Below are 15,039 nucleotides of genomic sequence, written 5' to 3' on the forward strand. Positions count from 1 at the left end.
GAGGAGGGAAGGAGGAGGAGAAGGAGGAGGAGGCGGGAGCAGCATCCGGAGCGGAGCTGCAGCAGCGCCGCCTTTTGTGCTGCGGCCGCGGAGCCCCCGAGGTGAGAGCCGGGCCGAGTTGTGGGGGGTGAAGGGCAGGGATGGGTTCGGGTCCTGGGATCCGGGTGCGGAGGGAGGGTCGGGATGCAGATGTGGCGGGGTGGGGGAGGGTGGCGCGGGGATGCTGAGGCTGTGGGGATGGAGGAACTGGGGACCTGGACCCGACGTCTGTGGGCATGGGAAGGAGGGGAACGGAGCCGAGGGACGCCGCGGCCCAGCTTGGAGGCGAAGGGCCTCCAGAGCTGAGAAGGACTGTATGGGGTGGGGGTGGGGGGATGGCTGGGGGACAGACTTAAAGGACAGTGGGCAAGAGAACACCCTCCTCTCCTCCCACTCATCCTCAAGAAGGGGGAGAGGGAAGGAGGAGAAAGAGTTTCGGCCCCTCAGGGAAGGAAAGGAAGGACAAGGCCTGATGTGTCCACCATCCCCCTCAACCCTCCCCCCCCTCCCCCGAGGATTATAGGGCAAGAGCACCTGTTCTGGGATAGCCAGGTGATGGTTCCCCCTTCCCGCTGTGATACCCCCAGTCATCTCCAGCTGTGGCATTCACCTTCTCCATCCAGCTGTTGCATCCTCCCCTCCCCCATTCATATGGGGCTTTCTCCCCCTCGCTCTCTCCATCTCCTCTGGCTCCCCTAACCCATTTCCCCAGGCCAGGCCTTTCATGGACCTCCTCCCTTTTCCCCACACACTCCTCAAACTCCTTGGCTTAAAAATAAGTAAGAATCCTATCCCCAGAGTTAGGACTCCTGATAACCATGGCCTTGGCTCAGGGGAGGGAAGAGAAGGGGTCAGAGGCTCTACAGACTGTGGAAGAAAATAGTGGGGTGTCCCTTAGAAGTGAGGGAGGAGTCGTGCCTTTTAGCTCCATTACCTGCTCCCTCTTGGGGGGAGAGTTAGTGAGTGGCCCTCAACCAGAAGGGAGTGCATGTGAGGCCTTCTGTGCCACAGTCAGCACCTTCCTCTAAACCCCATTTCCCTTCCAACTCACAGGCTGGACTCCATGACTCTGGGCGCTCTGATTTTCAGCCAGAGGGTCACACCAAGGGAAGGCGGGCGGAAGGGATTCAGGAAGGAAAAGGCCCAAGTGTGCCCTGGGCCTTCCTGTCCAGACACCGAAGTTCCTCTGAGCTTCAGGGCCCGCTCTCTCCTATCTCACACTTAAGAGTGGGACAGAACGTCTGCCCTCTCAAGCCTGCCGCTCATCTGTTCACTCGCAGTGGGGACTGGGGCGATGCTGGGAAGATCAATGGTGTGATACCCCAACTCCAGCACATGTGACAATGCACAAGTAAATATCCATCCCCTAATGAAACCTTGTTACGGGCAGAGGAGGCAAGAAGTTTAAGTAAGGAAGTGGCTCAGGACTTCCTGGGTGTCCTTATAGCTGAGGGGGGCAGAACCCCTCTAAAAACCAACTGCTGTTCCCCAGTCCTCCCTCGGTGGTGAAGATGTGGGAGTCTGGCTTCGCCAGGAAGACGACCCTAAATTCTAGTGCCCACCAGCCTGGACTCACCTACCGGCCCGTCACGTGCAGTCCTGCCTCTGCCCTGCCTGGGCTGGGAGAAGGAAGGGGTTAGGGAATCGACCCTTCAGGGGGCCCTGCTGGGCAGGAGGAGGAGAGTGTGGAGGTGGTGCCTGCAGGGGACATAGGGGCTTCCTGAGGGGTTGGCCACGGAGACTGGTCCCTCTGCTTTATTGGCTCCCAGAAGGACTAGGGTCACGTGCGTGTTGGGGACAGTGATGAGCAGGGAGGGACACTATTCCAGAGGAGAGTAAGGACCATCCGGGGTAAAGAGCCATTGTCCTTGGTTCCTTCTTCCTTTGTTCTCCTTTTTATCCCTCATGTGGTCCACCTCCCCTTCCACCTGTACCCTCCCTATGCCTCTTGCTTTGCGGAGGAGGAAAAGGGCAAGAGGGATAGGAATCACATTTATAAAAAAAACCTACTACTGCTTGTTAGGCACTTGCCACGTGGCCGATGTTTGTAGCGAGCTTACTGGGCGCCAGCTCTGGGGCCAAGAACTTAACTTGGATTATCTCAGTAATGCTCATAACAAGACAAGAGTTAGGTAGTGTTGTCATCGTCTCTATTTTAGGGATGAGAAACTGAAACTTAAAGAAGTCAAGTAGGGCCGGCCCGTGGCCGAGCGGCTAAATCCGCGCGCTCCGCTTCAGCAGCCCAGGGCTTCACCGGTTCGGATCCTGGGCACGGACATGGCACTGCTCATCAGGCCACAGTGAGGCGGCGTCCCACATGCCACAACTAGAAGGACCCACAACTAAAATATACAACTGTGGGGGGGGGGGGGGGGGGGTTTGGGGAGAAAAAGCAGGAGAAAAAAAAAAGTTAAGTAATCTGTTCGAAGTGAAAAAATCAGTATGTGGCAAGAGCTTAGGATCTGAACCCAGGTCTGCCTGACCCAGAACCTCTGTTCTTCCACACCACGTTATATGCTGCGTTCCCACCGGATGACATAAGTACCACTGTCCCCATTTAGAGATGAAGAAACTGAGGTTTGTTAAGATGTCTCATTCTCCAGGACGCCCAACTGATCAGAAGCAGAGACCAGACCGCCCCACGCGTCTCTGAGTCTCAGGCCATCCAGCCTCCCTGTGTAGCACACTGTCCCAAGCTAGGTGACAGGAATGGATGGGCTCTCTGTAATTTTTATTTCCTCTTTTTCTATTTATTCATTTATTTTTTAAAGATTGGCGCCTGAGCTAACAACTGTTGCCAATCTTGTTTTTTCCTCTTCTTCTCCCCCAAGCCCCCCAATACATGGTTGTATATTCTAGCTGTGAGGGCCTCTGGTTATGCTGTGTGGGACGCCACCTCAGCGTGGCCTGATGAGTGGTGCCATGTCTGCGCCCAGGATCCGAACCAGCAAAACCCTGGGCCACGGAAGTGGAGCACGTGAACTTAACCACTCGGCCACAGGGCCGGCCCCTCAGGTTAAAATAGATGCTTTTTGGGGTGGCACAGCGGTTAAGTGCACACGTTCTGCTTTGGTGGCCCGGGGTTCTCTGGTTCAGATCCCGGTGTGGACATGGCAACACTTGGCAAGCCAAGCTGTGGCAGGCGTCCCACATATAAAGTAGAGGAAGATGGGCACGGATGTTAGCTCAGGGCCAGTCTTCCTCAGCAAAAAAAGGAGGATTGGTAGCAGATGTTAGCTCAGGGCTAATCTTCCTCAAAAAATAAAAAAAATAAAATAAAATACATGTTTTATTATTTTAAAAGCAACTCAAAGTTATTACTGAAGTATTAGAAATATGGATCAGCCACAAGAAAATAAAAACCCCCACAATTCCACCTTCCTAGAAACTGTTACACTTTGGTATCTGTCCTTCTAGATCTTTTTTGTTTTTAAGATTTTATTTTTACTTTTTCTCCCAAAGCCCCCCACTACATAGTTGTGTATTTTTAATTGTGGGTCCTTCTAGTTGTGGCATGTGGGACGCCGCCTCACTGTGGCCTGACGAGCGGTGCCATATCTGCGTCCAGGATTCGAACTGGCAAAACCCTGGGCCGTCGAAACGGAGCGCGCGAACTTAACCACTCAGCCACAGGGCCAGCCCTCTTCCAGATCTTTTTAAAGGCACATCCAGCTCAAGAACTATTTGTTCAGGGCCGGCCTGGTGGTGCAGCAGTTAAGTTCGCACATTCCATTTCTTGGCGGCCCGGGGTTCGCTGGTTCAGATCCCGGGTGCAGACATGACGCTGCTTGGCAAAAGCCATGCTGTGGTAGGCGTCCCACGTATGGAGTGGAGAAAGATGGGCATGGATGTTAGCTCAGGGCCAGTCTTCCTCCGCAAAAAGAGGACAATTGGCAGTAGTTAGCTCAGGACTAATCTTCCTCAAAAAAAAAAAAGAAAGAAAGAAAGAAAAGAACTGTTCGTTCAAATACGCTGAACTTCTTCCAGGTCTACCTGAGGTCCTAGTAGGAGGGCAATCCTGTGGCCCCTCACAGCTCCCTCCTACCCTCCCCTCCCCCTCAGCCCTTAATGGGTAGGGCTGAGGGATGATCTGGGGCCACGCTGACCAGGGGGACCCGAAGGAAGGACGGGGTCCAGAGAATTAGACCTTCTCCCTCAGGTCAGAGGGGCAGGATGGCAGAGGAAGGGCTGAGGATCTGTAGAGGAATGACTTCGGGGGCTCTAGCACACCACTGCCATTGTGAGCCAGTTACCCTGGAACCGGAAATCGAGATTTGTCCTGGGCAAACAGAAGGTCGGAGACCAAGTCTCCCTTTTTCTGGTCAGATAGAAGAGATGGCCTCTCCAGAACCCACAAAGAAAGGCCTGGTGTCCAGCCAACGAGGAAGACAAAACCAGGAGCCAGGCCCTGTGCTCACACATTCCCTGCGTCCCTTCCCAACCCTCCCCACCCGAGACGGGAGGCTTGGAGAGGCTCCCTTCCTTAGACTAAAGCGTGCAAAGCTGAGCTTCATTCCCAATGCAAAGCTGGCCCTTTGTTCCTAAATAGTCCTGCTCCCCTGTCCCCAGCCCCTCACTGCCCACTCTACTGGGAGAAGAGGGGGTGGTGGCCGGGGTCTCAGCGATTGACCTCTGGGAGGCTGGGGACCTGGAATTAGGGGCTATCTCCAGTTGTCCCCAGGTTCTCAGGGGAAGGCATTTCCCCCTCATGAGGGCACTGAGCAAAGCTTAGTTCTTTCCATCGAGAAGAACCTTGGGGCCAGGACCATGGATCCTGTAAGAAGCAAAACCACAAAAGGCTGCAGCCAAGTCGCCGGGAGACCCAACCTGAGTGGTCAAGTCCTTTCTCCTCTCAGGCTCACAGAGCCTGCAGGGGCGGAACCAGCGTTCCAAAGCCTTGGGTCTCCTTTCCCTGTAAAGACCTCCCTTCCCACACCGCCTCGAGAGAGAAGGTAAATCTTCCTCCTTTTCCTGAGGACAAAATGAGGTCCAGGACAGTGGTAGGGGCTCAGTGTGAGGGCCCAAGATTTAGACAGATGGTCTGGCCTCGCGCCTAAGCTCCCAAGACAGCCAGACAAGCAGCTTGGCATTGAGATTCTGCCATTAGACCAGAGGGAGCAAGAAACAATTCAAAGGGTTCCCTTGCCACAGGCCTCCAGCATCTCAGGCAGGAAAACCTAGGAGGAGGAATAAAGGGGGATACTCCCTGCCTCCACTGCCTGCCAAAGGGGCGCTCTGGGAAAGGACCAGCAAAACAGAGAATCTGGTAGCTGAAACTGCATTAGGGCCTCCCAGGGTGTCCAGAGAGCCTCTTCCCTTGGAAGATGGACAGCTGAGGGACCACCCTGTCCCCTCACCCAATCTGAAGCACAGTTCTGCACAGTAAGCACTTGGTAGATATGGTTGACAGAATGACTGACAGAGATACCCATGCTCTCCTGTCATATCCCTGCCCTTCCCCCATGCTCTGCATAATTGATGGCCAGGGAGACAGCTCCCCTCCCCCAGGGTGACCGAATGTCTGGGCCAGGGGCTCCCAGCCATGCTATCCCCCCAAAGCTCTGGCGCCAAGTCCCAGCTGGGGGGCAGTGGGACACAGCTGGCGGGTCAGAGATAAAGGAAGCAGAAAGGGGACTGTGTTTGAGGAGAGAGGAATCTCCAGTTTACTATAGCTCCCTGGGGCCTCAGCTCCCCCCCCCCCCCCACCCCTTCAGGTCAATCTGGAAGAGTTGTCATTAGCCTGAGAACAGGGTGGGAGTGGACTGAGCCTGGCTAGACTCCCTTCCTTTCCTTTGGTCCCATCTCCTACTTCCTCAGCTACTCCCACTGCCCTAAAAGACAAACAGGTGGAATGGCTTCTCTCTCCAGCTGCTAGCCCTGGATACCAGAGGGCCCTCTGGGAAAGCCTGGTGACCTGGAGGGAGGTTCCGCTGCAAGTGTCTCTGAGCATGTCACCCTCTCTGTGCCTAAAACTCCTAGTTGCCAAACACCAGATGAAGGCTGAAAAATTCCTTTAAAAAGCCAGGTGTTGTGCCTACCAAGGCTCAGCTTCTAAAGAGAAAAGGAACTGGGGAGGGCACAGACGATCTCCGTGTTGTTCAGCCCTTTTCCATCTCCTTTCTCTGCTTTTCAAAATCAGTTTTTCAATCCATCCTTCTCAGGTTTGACTCTCCCTGCGCTGCACGCTGTTTCGGTCTGTGTATCTCTCAGCTCATCCCTCCTTCTCTGGATGTGCCTGTCGCCCTTTCTGTGTCCAGTCTCCCCACCTCCTCACTCCTGCTGTCTCTGTGATACTGCACTCCCAATGCCAACCCCAATCCCTTCTCTCCAACACCGATCGCTCTCCCTCCCCTGGGCTCCCCGCTGAAGATCGGTCTGCGTGCGGGGTAGAGGGCGGTAGGGGAAGGAGCGGAGCACAGATGCGGCCGATTACTGGGCTCAGGGGTCCACGCCTGCGGCCCCCGCACCCATCCTGGCCACCAGCACATGGGCCAGCCCAGGTCAGGGGCGGGGCCCAGGCGCAGCCCCACCCCCGCCGTCGCGCTCACGTGACCCTGGGCTAATCTTGTCCCGGTGACTTCACGCGCCGCCTGGGCCCAGTCGTCATGGTTACGCCGCAGCGCTTCCCCCAACCCGCTGAGTCCTCTCCCCTTCCCCACCCTGACCCCCTCCTCCCGCCGCCGGGCCCCCGCCCCGCCCCAGCCCCGCGCCACGTGACGGCCGGGAAGGAGGTCGGGAAGGGGGAGGGGGCGCCGGGGCCGTAACCCCTTCCTCTCCGCTTTCAATGGCCTTTCTTTGGGCTTTTAGAGGGCTTCCCCGAGCGCCCCGGTCCCGCATCCCTCTGCCGGCTCGTCGTTCGCAGTGGTTCACAAGGGAAGCCTCTGCTTGGGGGGCGCAGGCGAAAGTCCTGGGGTCCTCCAGGGAAAATTCCCCGGCGTATTGGCACGTTGCTTGGCCTGTGATTGTTATTTGCATTACAATCTACATCCAACCTCTTGAAGCCGCCGGTATCTCGTGGGATGTGTTGGGGATTCAGAGACTGGACCTGTGACTTCAGGTCTCTGAACCTCCGTTCTCTCAAGAACATAAAGGGACCAACCATCATACCTCCTTCGCTGGCTTGTTCTGAGCATCGAGGGAGCTAAAGCAGACCTAGTGTAGTGCGGGCCTTAAGACGACCCTCCTGGGCGGGTAGAGCAGTGGATCCACCTGACTGAGCGTCGGCCTGCGCGGCGCCATGTGCTCTTGGAAGCCCTGGGATCCCGTGCGAAGTGGTCGCTCTCAGAGGAGCTGGACGCCCGACCACACTGTGCGTCCAGGATAATGGGAGCCATGCTCGAGGAAGCACAGGGGCTATGCCAGCCCGGAAGGGACATTAACCCAGAGCAGCAGGGAGGGCTTCCAAGATGAAGTGAGACTTGGAGGACAAGGGATGGGGCTTGAGCAGCGCCTTCCAGGTAGAGCACGCCTGGGGCCGAGCTGGAGCCTCTTCCTAGGAAGACACCTTGGGCAGGTTACTTAATACCTCTGTCAAATGGGGGCTAAGAATGCCTCCCTTCGAGTTTCTTTTTGAGGATTGAATGAGCTAAGGCGCCAAAACAGAGGCTAACATACATAGTAAGCCTTCCATTAAGAGTTGGTTAGCCATTCTTGTTAGGTGCCCAGGCACACAAGCCTGCTGGAGCTTGGTGTCAAGCTCAGTTCTGTATGGCCTGGGTACCAACAGCAGTGAGAGAGGAGGCTAGGGTGGGGGCAGGGCAGTGGGAGCTACTAAGGGGTCTGAAGCAGAAGAGCGGGTGCCGGCCAATTCGCGTTTTAGAAAGATCCTTCCAAAGGCTGGTGGAAAATGGCGTGGGGGGCCTTGGAAGAACTTGGAGACCACTTAAGAGGCAGTCGTCCTGGGCCAGGTGACACGACTAATGAGGCCTGGATTAAGGCAGTAACTGGGACTAAAGAAGAGAGGCTGAAACACCGTTGGGGTAGAGCTTTCCAGATGTGCCAGGCATAATCAGAATCTCCTGAGGTGCTCGTCTGATATGCAGAGGAAGCCCACCCGCACCCACTGAACAGTCTCTGGGAGGCCTGGAAGTTAAGTGCTGCGAGAGCTGAGACCCTCAGAGGTGCCAAACCTCCACGTCTATCTGTGTCACCGTCCAGTGAGCCCTTCCTATGTGTAGATTCAGGCCACGCCTCTCCCGATGTGATTCAGAGGCTCTGATGCAGGAACTCAGGAAGGAGCCTACTACGAGGAACGATTAGAGCATCGCTGTCCTCAGGAATCCTCACATCTCAGGGTTTGGTAACTGACTAGCTGTGGAGGGAGCTGGGAGACCGGAATGACTCCTGGTGTCGAGCTCTGGATGTTTGGTGTAGTTTGAAGGATTTGCTGTGCCTGTGTGATAGCTAGTTTATCCCTTTGTGCAGCTGGAGAAACTGAGGCTCCAACAGGTTGCCTGAGGTCATGCAACCACTAAGGCTTGGCAGAGGCAAGGCTAGGATTCAGATTTTTGAATGGTTGCTTTTTAAATAGCACCCAGCTATGAACTGGGACAAATCTCCATTGTCTGGAAGGCTGGCTCTTGGTTTAGGGAGCTGGGGACGGGGCAATGGAGAAAGAGGAGAGGAAACAGGGCCTTCTCTAACTGTCCCCTGGGGGAGCAGCTGGACTAATGGGAGCCCCACGGGGGATGAAGCAGCTGGCTGCAGCTTGTCCTGACAGCTTCTGCATCCCCAGAGGATGGTTCCGCCTTTTCCCCCAACTGTGCTGGGGACAGTGGAGCTGATTGGTTACATCCTTAACTCAGGGAGGCCCAGGTGTATACCTGTGAGCAGCCTCAAGGGAGACCCCAGGTGTGAGCCCTGAGTGTGCCTTAGGATGGCTCTTACCTGCCTTTAGTGTCCCTAGGAGGGCCTCGGCTGTGTCACGTGTAAGTTCACGAGGGTGAGGCCCGGGGTGCATCACCCATATGCAGGAGGCCCAGGAATGTCATCTGAGAGTGCCTGAGGGACACTATCACCAATGTTAGCTGTGTGTGTTTCAGTGTGAGGGAGCCTTAAGCGTGTTACTATTGTGTGCCTAAGGTTGAGACTCAAAAAGTGTATATCTCAGAGACCCTTATATGACATCTGTGTGTGCGTGTGCGCCTTAAATGAAAGAAAGTTGTGCTCCAGAGGGGAATTACAGTAATCTTACGGGAAGAAGGGAGCGATTCTGTTACCATAATACTTGAGTCCCAGACAGATTTCACCGGTGTATATTGAGTGGAGCTGTTACCTGTGTCTAGCTGAGAATGATACTCAGGTATGTTACCTGTATACCCAAGCAAGGAAGACTTGTTATTACTAGATGCTCGAGAGGAAGCCTGAGTATCAGGTTTCCTAAGATGGGTCCCAGGTGAAACAGGCATGGGGATGGGTACCTGAGGGAGAGGCTCAAGTGTTATTTCCAGTAGGGCTGTTGTGAGCCCAGCTCCCCAGTCCGTGCCTCTGCCTCTCAGGTGAGCATTCTGAGCTGGTGCACCTGTGGCTTTGACAGTCCCTTCCTCCTTTGTTCCCACAGGGCCCACCCTTCACCACCACACCGGGGCCCAGAGGCCATGGCCTGCCTCCATGAGACCCGCACACCCTCCCCTTCCTTTGGGGGTTTCGTGTCCACCCTAAGCGAGGCGTCCATGCGCAAGTTGGACCCAGACACTTCTGACTGCACCCCTGAGAAGGACCTGACGCCTACCCAGTGTGTACTTCGAGATGTAGTGCCGCTCGGGGGCCAGGGTGGGGGCGGGCCCAGCCCCTCCCCAGGTGGAGAGCCGCCCCCTGAGCCTTTTGCCAACAGTGTCCTGCAGCTACACGAGCAGGATGCAGGGGGCCCAGGGGGAGCCACTGGGTCCCCTGAGAGTCGGGCCTCCAGAGTTCGAGCGGATGAGGTGCGGCTGCAGTGCCAGAGTGGCAGTGGCTTCCTGGAAGGCCTCTTCGGCTGCCTGCGCCCTGTCTGGACCATGATTGGCAAAGCCTACTCCACAGAGCACAAGCAGCAGCAGGAAGGTAGGCCATGCCCTCGCTGGCTCCCTGAGCCCGAGATCTGTTGGACAGCCCCATCTAAGTCACCTGATGACCGTTTCCCTCCCGCCCAGCTCTAGCCCTTATCCATCCATCAGCCACTGACTCCCCAGCTTTTTCTTAGGCCCTCCCATTCATTCCCTTCCCTGTCCTCTCAAAGCCAGTCTTCTTGGCCTATTTTGGCTACTACTGTAAGCAACGCAATGCTTTCCCTTGAGCCTGGCTGTCTCAAGGCCCTGAGTGTCGCTCTCCCTGAGCCTTGTGGCACTGTGCCTCCTGTCCACAGACCTTTGGGAGGTCCCCTTTGAGGAAATCCTGGACCTGCAGTGGGTGGGCTCAGGGGCCCAGGGCGCTGTCTTCCTGGGGCGCTTCCACGGTGAGGAGGTGGCTGTGAAGAAAGTACGGGACCTGAAGGAGACTGACATCAAGCACCTGCGAAAGCTAAAGCACCCCAACATCATCACCTTCAAGTAAGGTTCAGGGCCGGGACCTACTTGGGCAGCAGGGATCCACCCCACCCTTCCTAAAGGAGATGCCCAAATGGCACGAGTGGGATTGGGGGCTCCAGGTGTGAATCAGGTGACTGCCAGGCTGGCTGAGGCCTTCATACTACTGTTCCGCCCCCAGGGGCGTGTGCACCCAGGCTCCCTGCTATTGCATCCTCATGGAGTTCTGCGCCCAGGGCCAGCTGTATGAGGTACTGCGGGCTGGCCGCCCTGTCACCCCCTCCTTGCTGGTTGACTGGTCCATGGGCATCGCCGGTGGCATGAACTACCTGCACCTGCACAAGATTATCCATAGAGATCTCAAGTCCCCCAAGTGAGTAAGCAAGGAAGCAGAGAGAAGCTGATGTGCATGGTCTCCTACAGGTGACCCCACCCAAGTCAGTGTGGCCATCTCCCTGCTCCAGACCCTGTCCTAAGTCCTTGTGGCCATCTCAGAAACCCCTCCCAAGTGAAAGTCCTATCTCGGGAGGGCTGTGGTGAGTCCCCTGCCTCTGGGTGTCCCACACAATTTAAAACAGAAAGGCAGAGGTGTTGCAGCTGGATGAGGTGTGTGGAGCGGCCCAGACCCCAGCTGACTACACTCTTTACCAGCATGCTAATCACGTACGACGATGTGGTGAAGATCTCCGATTTTGGCACTTCCAAGGAGCTGAGTGACAAGAGCACCAAGATGTCCTTTGCAGGGACAGTAGCCTGGATGGCCCCTGAAGTGATCCGCAATGAGCCTGTGTCTGAGAAGGTCGACATCTGGTGAGGACCAGGCTGAGAATGGAGATAGCAGGTGGCCAGCAAGTAGGAAGGGGGCTTCCAGGGTCTGAGCTTGAGGGAGATGATCCGTGGCAACCAAGGCCTCTGGAGGGAGCCCCTCCCAAGTGATGTCCCCTCTTATCCCCAGGTCCTTTGGTGTGGTGCTGTGGGAACTGCTGACTGGTGAGATTCCCTACAAAGACGTGGATTCCTCCGCCATCATCTGGGGTGTGGGAAGCAACAGTCTTCATCTGCCTGTGCCCTCCAGTTGCCCAGACGGCTTCAAAATCCTGCTTCGCCAGTGCTGGTGAGGATGGCCCGGCAAAGCTGGGAAGCAAAGGGGTGTTCCTGATAGCTAGCCAGCACCTAGCACCCAGGCATCCAGGCCCGGAATACCAAACAGGGAGAGGGAACCAGAGCTCCCAAGGTGTTGATCTTCAGGGTGTGGCTCAACAGGACCACAGTGTAGAACTAAGAGGAGTTGGACCAATAATCTGCAGGGGTGCGTTAGACTCAAAGGCAAACTTTATGTGACCTTGGGCAAAGGGTACCCCCCGAACCCACTTCCTTATCTGTAAACAGGAATAGCAGTGTCTGCCAGACACGGTTGCTGTGAAGCAGTTGTGAGGCACTGGCACAGCCGCTGAGTGCTGTCGGTTGGGTCTCAAGTACACTGGCTTAGGACGCAGGGAAGGGCCGTGGATACTTGTTTGGAACCTAGACCCTGAAGGAAGGTTGAAGATTTCTCATCTTTTGTTGAGCATTTCCCAGTGTGTTTCTTTTAATGGAGTGACTCAGAAAGAGGTTTATTTTGGCAAACAAGTTGGAAAATAGGATTAAATGTTTCCTTACTGCAGGACTTTGATATACTAATGGTAGTGTGTGTTTTATTTCCTAGACAGCTAACCAGGGAATTCTTTTGTCCCAGAATACATTCTAGGATTGGATTCTGCAGGACACACTTTGGAAAAGGATGCTCTAGCTCCTTTATGGTCGGTCCTCCCTGAAATCCCTTTCTCTCCAACTCCATTCCCTCCAGGAATAGCAAACCACGAAATCGCCCATCATTCCGACAGATCCTGCTGCATCTGGACATCGCCTCCGCCGATGTACTCTCCACACCCCAGGAGACTTACTTTAAGTCCCAGGTGTGCTGTGGGTAGGAAAATGAATACCCCAACTCCCTCCCTTTCAGAGATAAGGATGCCCTTTGAGGGGAGGCTGGGAAGAAGGGCTGATTAGGATGGAACAGCTTAGCTTCTGGAGGGCTGAGACCTGGTCTTGGTCAATCCTGTGCCCCACTCCCTTTTGCTCCCACACACACAACTTGCAGCAGTGCACACACCTGCAGAGGCTTTCCACAGGTCTGCCAGGTGAAGGGATGTCCCTCACCCCTCATTGTCTCTCCACCCCCAGGCAGAGTGGCGCGAAGAGGTAAAGCTGCACTTTGAAAAAATTAAGTCAGAAGGGACCTGTCTGCACCGCCTAGAAGAGGAGCTGGTGATGCGGAGGAGGGAGGAGCTCAGGTGTGTGCCTCTGTTTGGGAAAGTGACCTCATCACCAGCAGGGACTGTGGACCTGGGATGAATCATGGTACCATGTGAAGCCAGCTCACCACAGGGACCCTTCTGCCTGTTTCAGACACGCCTTAGACATCAGGGAGCACTATGAACGGAAGCTGGAGAGAGCCAACAACCTGTACATGGAACTTAATGCCCTGATGTTGCAGCTGGAGCTCAAGGAGCGGGAGCTGCTCAGGTAACCCATCCGTGCCCTCATGCACCAAATCCTGTCTTCACGGGCTGTGCCTGACTCACATCTACTGAGCTGGGTCCCCCTTTCTGGCCACATGCCCAACTGAGAAAGTGTCTGGCTTCAGGAGGGAGCAAGCCTTAGAGCGGAGGTGCCCAGGCCTGCTGAAGTCACACCCTTCTCGAGGCCTCCTTCATGGGAACACAATGGAGAAGCTCATCAAGAAAAGAAATGTCCCACAGAAGCTGTCACCTCACAGCAAAAGGTGGGATCAGAGTTCACAAGTGCCGAGTTTCAAGAATGGCAAGGGGGATGCTGGAGAGGCAGGGGAAGGAGTCAAGGGTGCCAGGAAGACTCTTCTTTAGCCGGGGAGGGATGTGCTTTGTACCACCCAAGGTTAACCTGTTCATCTTAAACTTGTATTTGCCCTCTTCCACCAGGCCAGATATCCTCAAGACTGAGTCTTTGCTACCTAAACTAGATGCAGCCCTGATTGGGGTGGGGCTTCCTGGGTGTCCTAAGGGCCCCCCCTCACCAGGACGGAGTCGCCGTGGCAAGACCCGTCACCGCAAGGCCAGCGCCAAGGGCAGCTGTGGGGACCTGCCTGGCCTTCGTGCAGCTGTGCCAACCCATGAACCTGGGGGACTAGGAAGCCCAGGGGGACTAGGAGGGGGACCCTCAGCCTGGGAAGCCTGTCCTCCAGCCCTCCGTGGGCTCCACCATGACCTTCTACTACGAAAGATGTCTTCATCATCCCCAGATCTGCTGTCAGCAGCACTGGGAGCCCGGGCCCGGGGGGCCACAGGAGGAGCTGGGGATCCTGGCTCACCACCTCCAGCCCGGGGTGACACCCCCCCAAGTGAAGGCTCAGCGCCTGGCTCCACCAGCCCAGATTCACCTGGGGGAGCCAAAGGGGAGCCTCCTCCACCAGTAGGGCCCAGTGACGGTGTGGGGCTCCTGGGAACTGGAAGGGAAGGGACAGCGGGACGGGGAGGAAGCCGGGCTGGGTCCCAGCACTTGACTCCAGCTGCACTGCTGTACAGGGCTGCTGTCACCCGGAGTCAGGTACAGTATAGGACAGTTCCTGAGCTCTCCCCGTCTCCTCTCCTTGTTCTCCCTGGGGTCCAAGTCCATAAATCACTTCCCATATTAGGCTCTTGATCTTAAGCCATTCCCTACTTAACCCTTTATAACTGTTCCCTTCTCCTGGGTCCTTGATATCCTCTTCCCACTTTTGACCACAGTCCACTCATCTCTCCTGCAGAAACGCGGCATCTCATCAGAAGAAGAGGAAGGAGAGGTGGACAGTGAAGTAGAGCTGACATCAAGCCAGAGGTGAGTGATGGACTACGGAAGGTAATGGCATTCTTTTGCTTTCTGGGCTGCAAGGTGCAGAGCCAACAGCTGTAGCCCATCTCTCCAACATACAGGTGGCCTCAGGGCCTAAATATGCGCCAGTCACTATCTACCTTCAGCTCAGAGAATCCATCAGATGGCGAGGAAGGCACAGCTAGCGAACCTTCCCCCAGTGGCACACCTGAAGTTGGCAGTACCAACACGGACGAGCGGCCAGATGAGCGGTCTGATGACATGTGCTCCCAGGGCTCAGAAATCCCACTAGACCCACCTGCTTCAGAGGCAGTTCCTGGCCCTGAGCCCAGTTCCTTGCCCATCCCACACAAGGACCTACTCAGAGCAGAGCAGGTGAGTCACAGAAGCAACAGTCCTGGACAGGGGCAGATGCCCAGTCATCTGAGAGCTACTGGGCAGACAGATGCAGAGGCCAGAAAGATAGGTATTTAGGCCCTAAGTCACTCCGTACCTAAGCCTGTTTCTTCCCATACCAAAGGGCAACTATCCACATGGTGGAATCTGAGAGGCCTACCGTCTAGAGCACCCTGTATGGTTAGCAGGGCTGGTTGCACGAGAGCTCTAAATT

General features: G+C 55.7%; 1 protein-coding gene across 2 annotated transcripts in view; it reads left to right on the plus strand.

Moving 5' to 3' along the window:
• The window catches only part of MAP3K12 (mitogen-activated protein kinase kinase kinase 12), a 16,961-nt gene continuing 1,922 nt past the window's right edge, over positions 1–15,039 (plus strand). Inside the window, exons 1-14 of one of the 2 annotated variants that reach the window (XM_046659187.1) lie at positions 1–101; positions 9,599–9,772; positions 9,872–10,080; positions 10,382–10,565; positions 10,723–10,914; positions 11,193–11,351; positions 11,497–11,655; positions 12,388–12,496; positions 12,765–12,874; positions 12,990–13,106; positions 13,228–13,365; positions 13,541–14,165; positions 14,365–14,435; positions 14,531–14,804. In XM_046659187.1, the coding sequence (XP_046515143.1) occupies positions 9,636–9,772; positions 9,872–10,080; positions 10,382–10,565; positions 10,723–10,914; positions 11,193–11,351; positions 11,497–11,655; positions 12,388–12,496; positions 12,765–12,874; positions 12,990–13,106; positions 13,228–13,365; positions 13,541–14,165; positions 14,365–14,435; positions 14,531–14,804 (2,484 nt within the window). In that variant the 5' untranslated portion in view covers positions 1–101; positions 9,599–9,635. Of the gene's footprint in view, positions 102–9,598; positions 10,081–10,381; positions 10,566–10,722; positions 10,915–11,192; positions 11,352–11,496; positions 11,656–12,387; positions 12,497–12,764; positions 12,875–12,989; positions 13,107–13,227; positions 13,366–13,540; positions 14,166–14,364; positions 14,436–14,530; positions 14,805–15,039 lie in introns of both variants that reach the window. The other variant, XM_046659176.1, reaches the window with a different exon arrangement.

Source organism: Equus quagga, chromosome 1, assembly GCF_021613505.1.
Source record: "Equus quagga isolate Etosha38 chromosome 1, UCLA_HA_Equagga_1.0, whole genome shotgun sequence".
Lineage (NCBI taxonomy): Eukaryota > Metazoa > Chordata > Mammalia > Perissodactyla > Equidae > Equus > Equus quagga.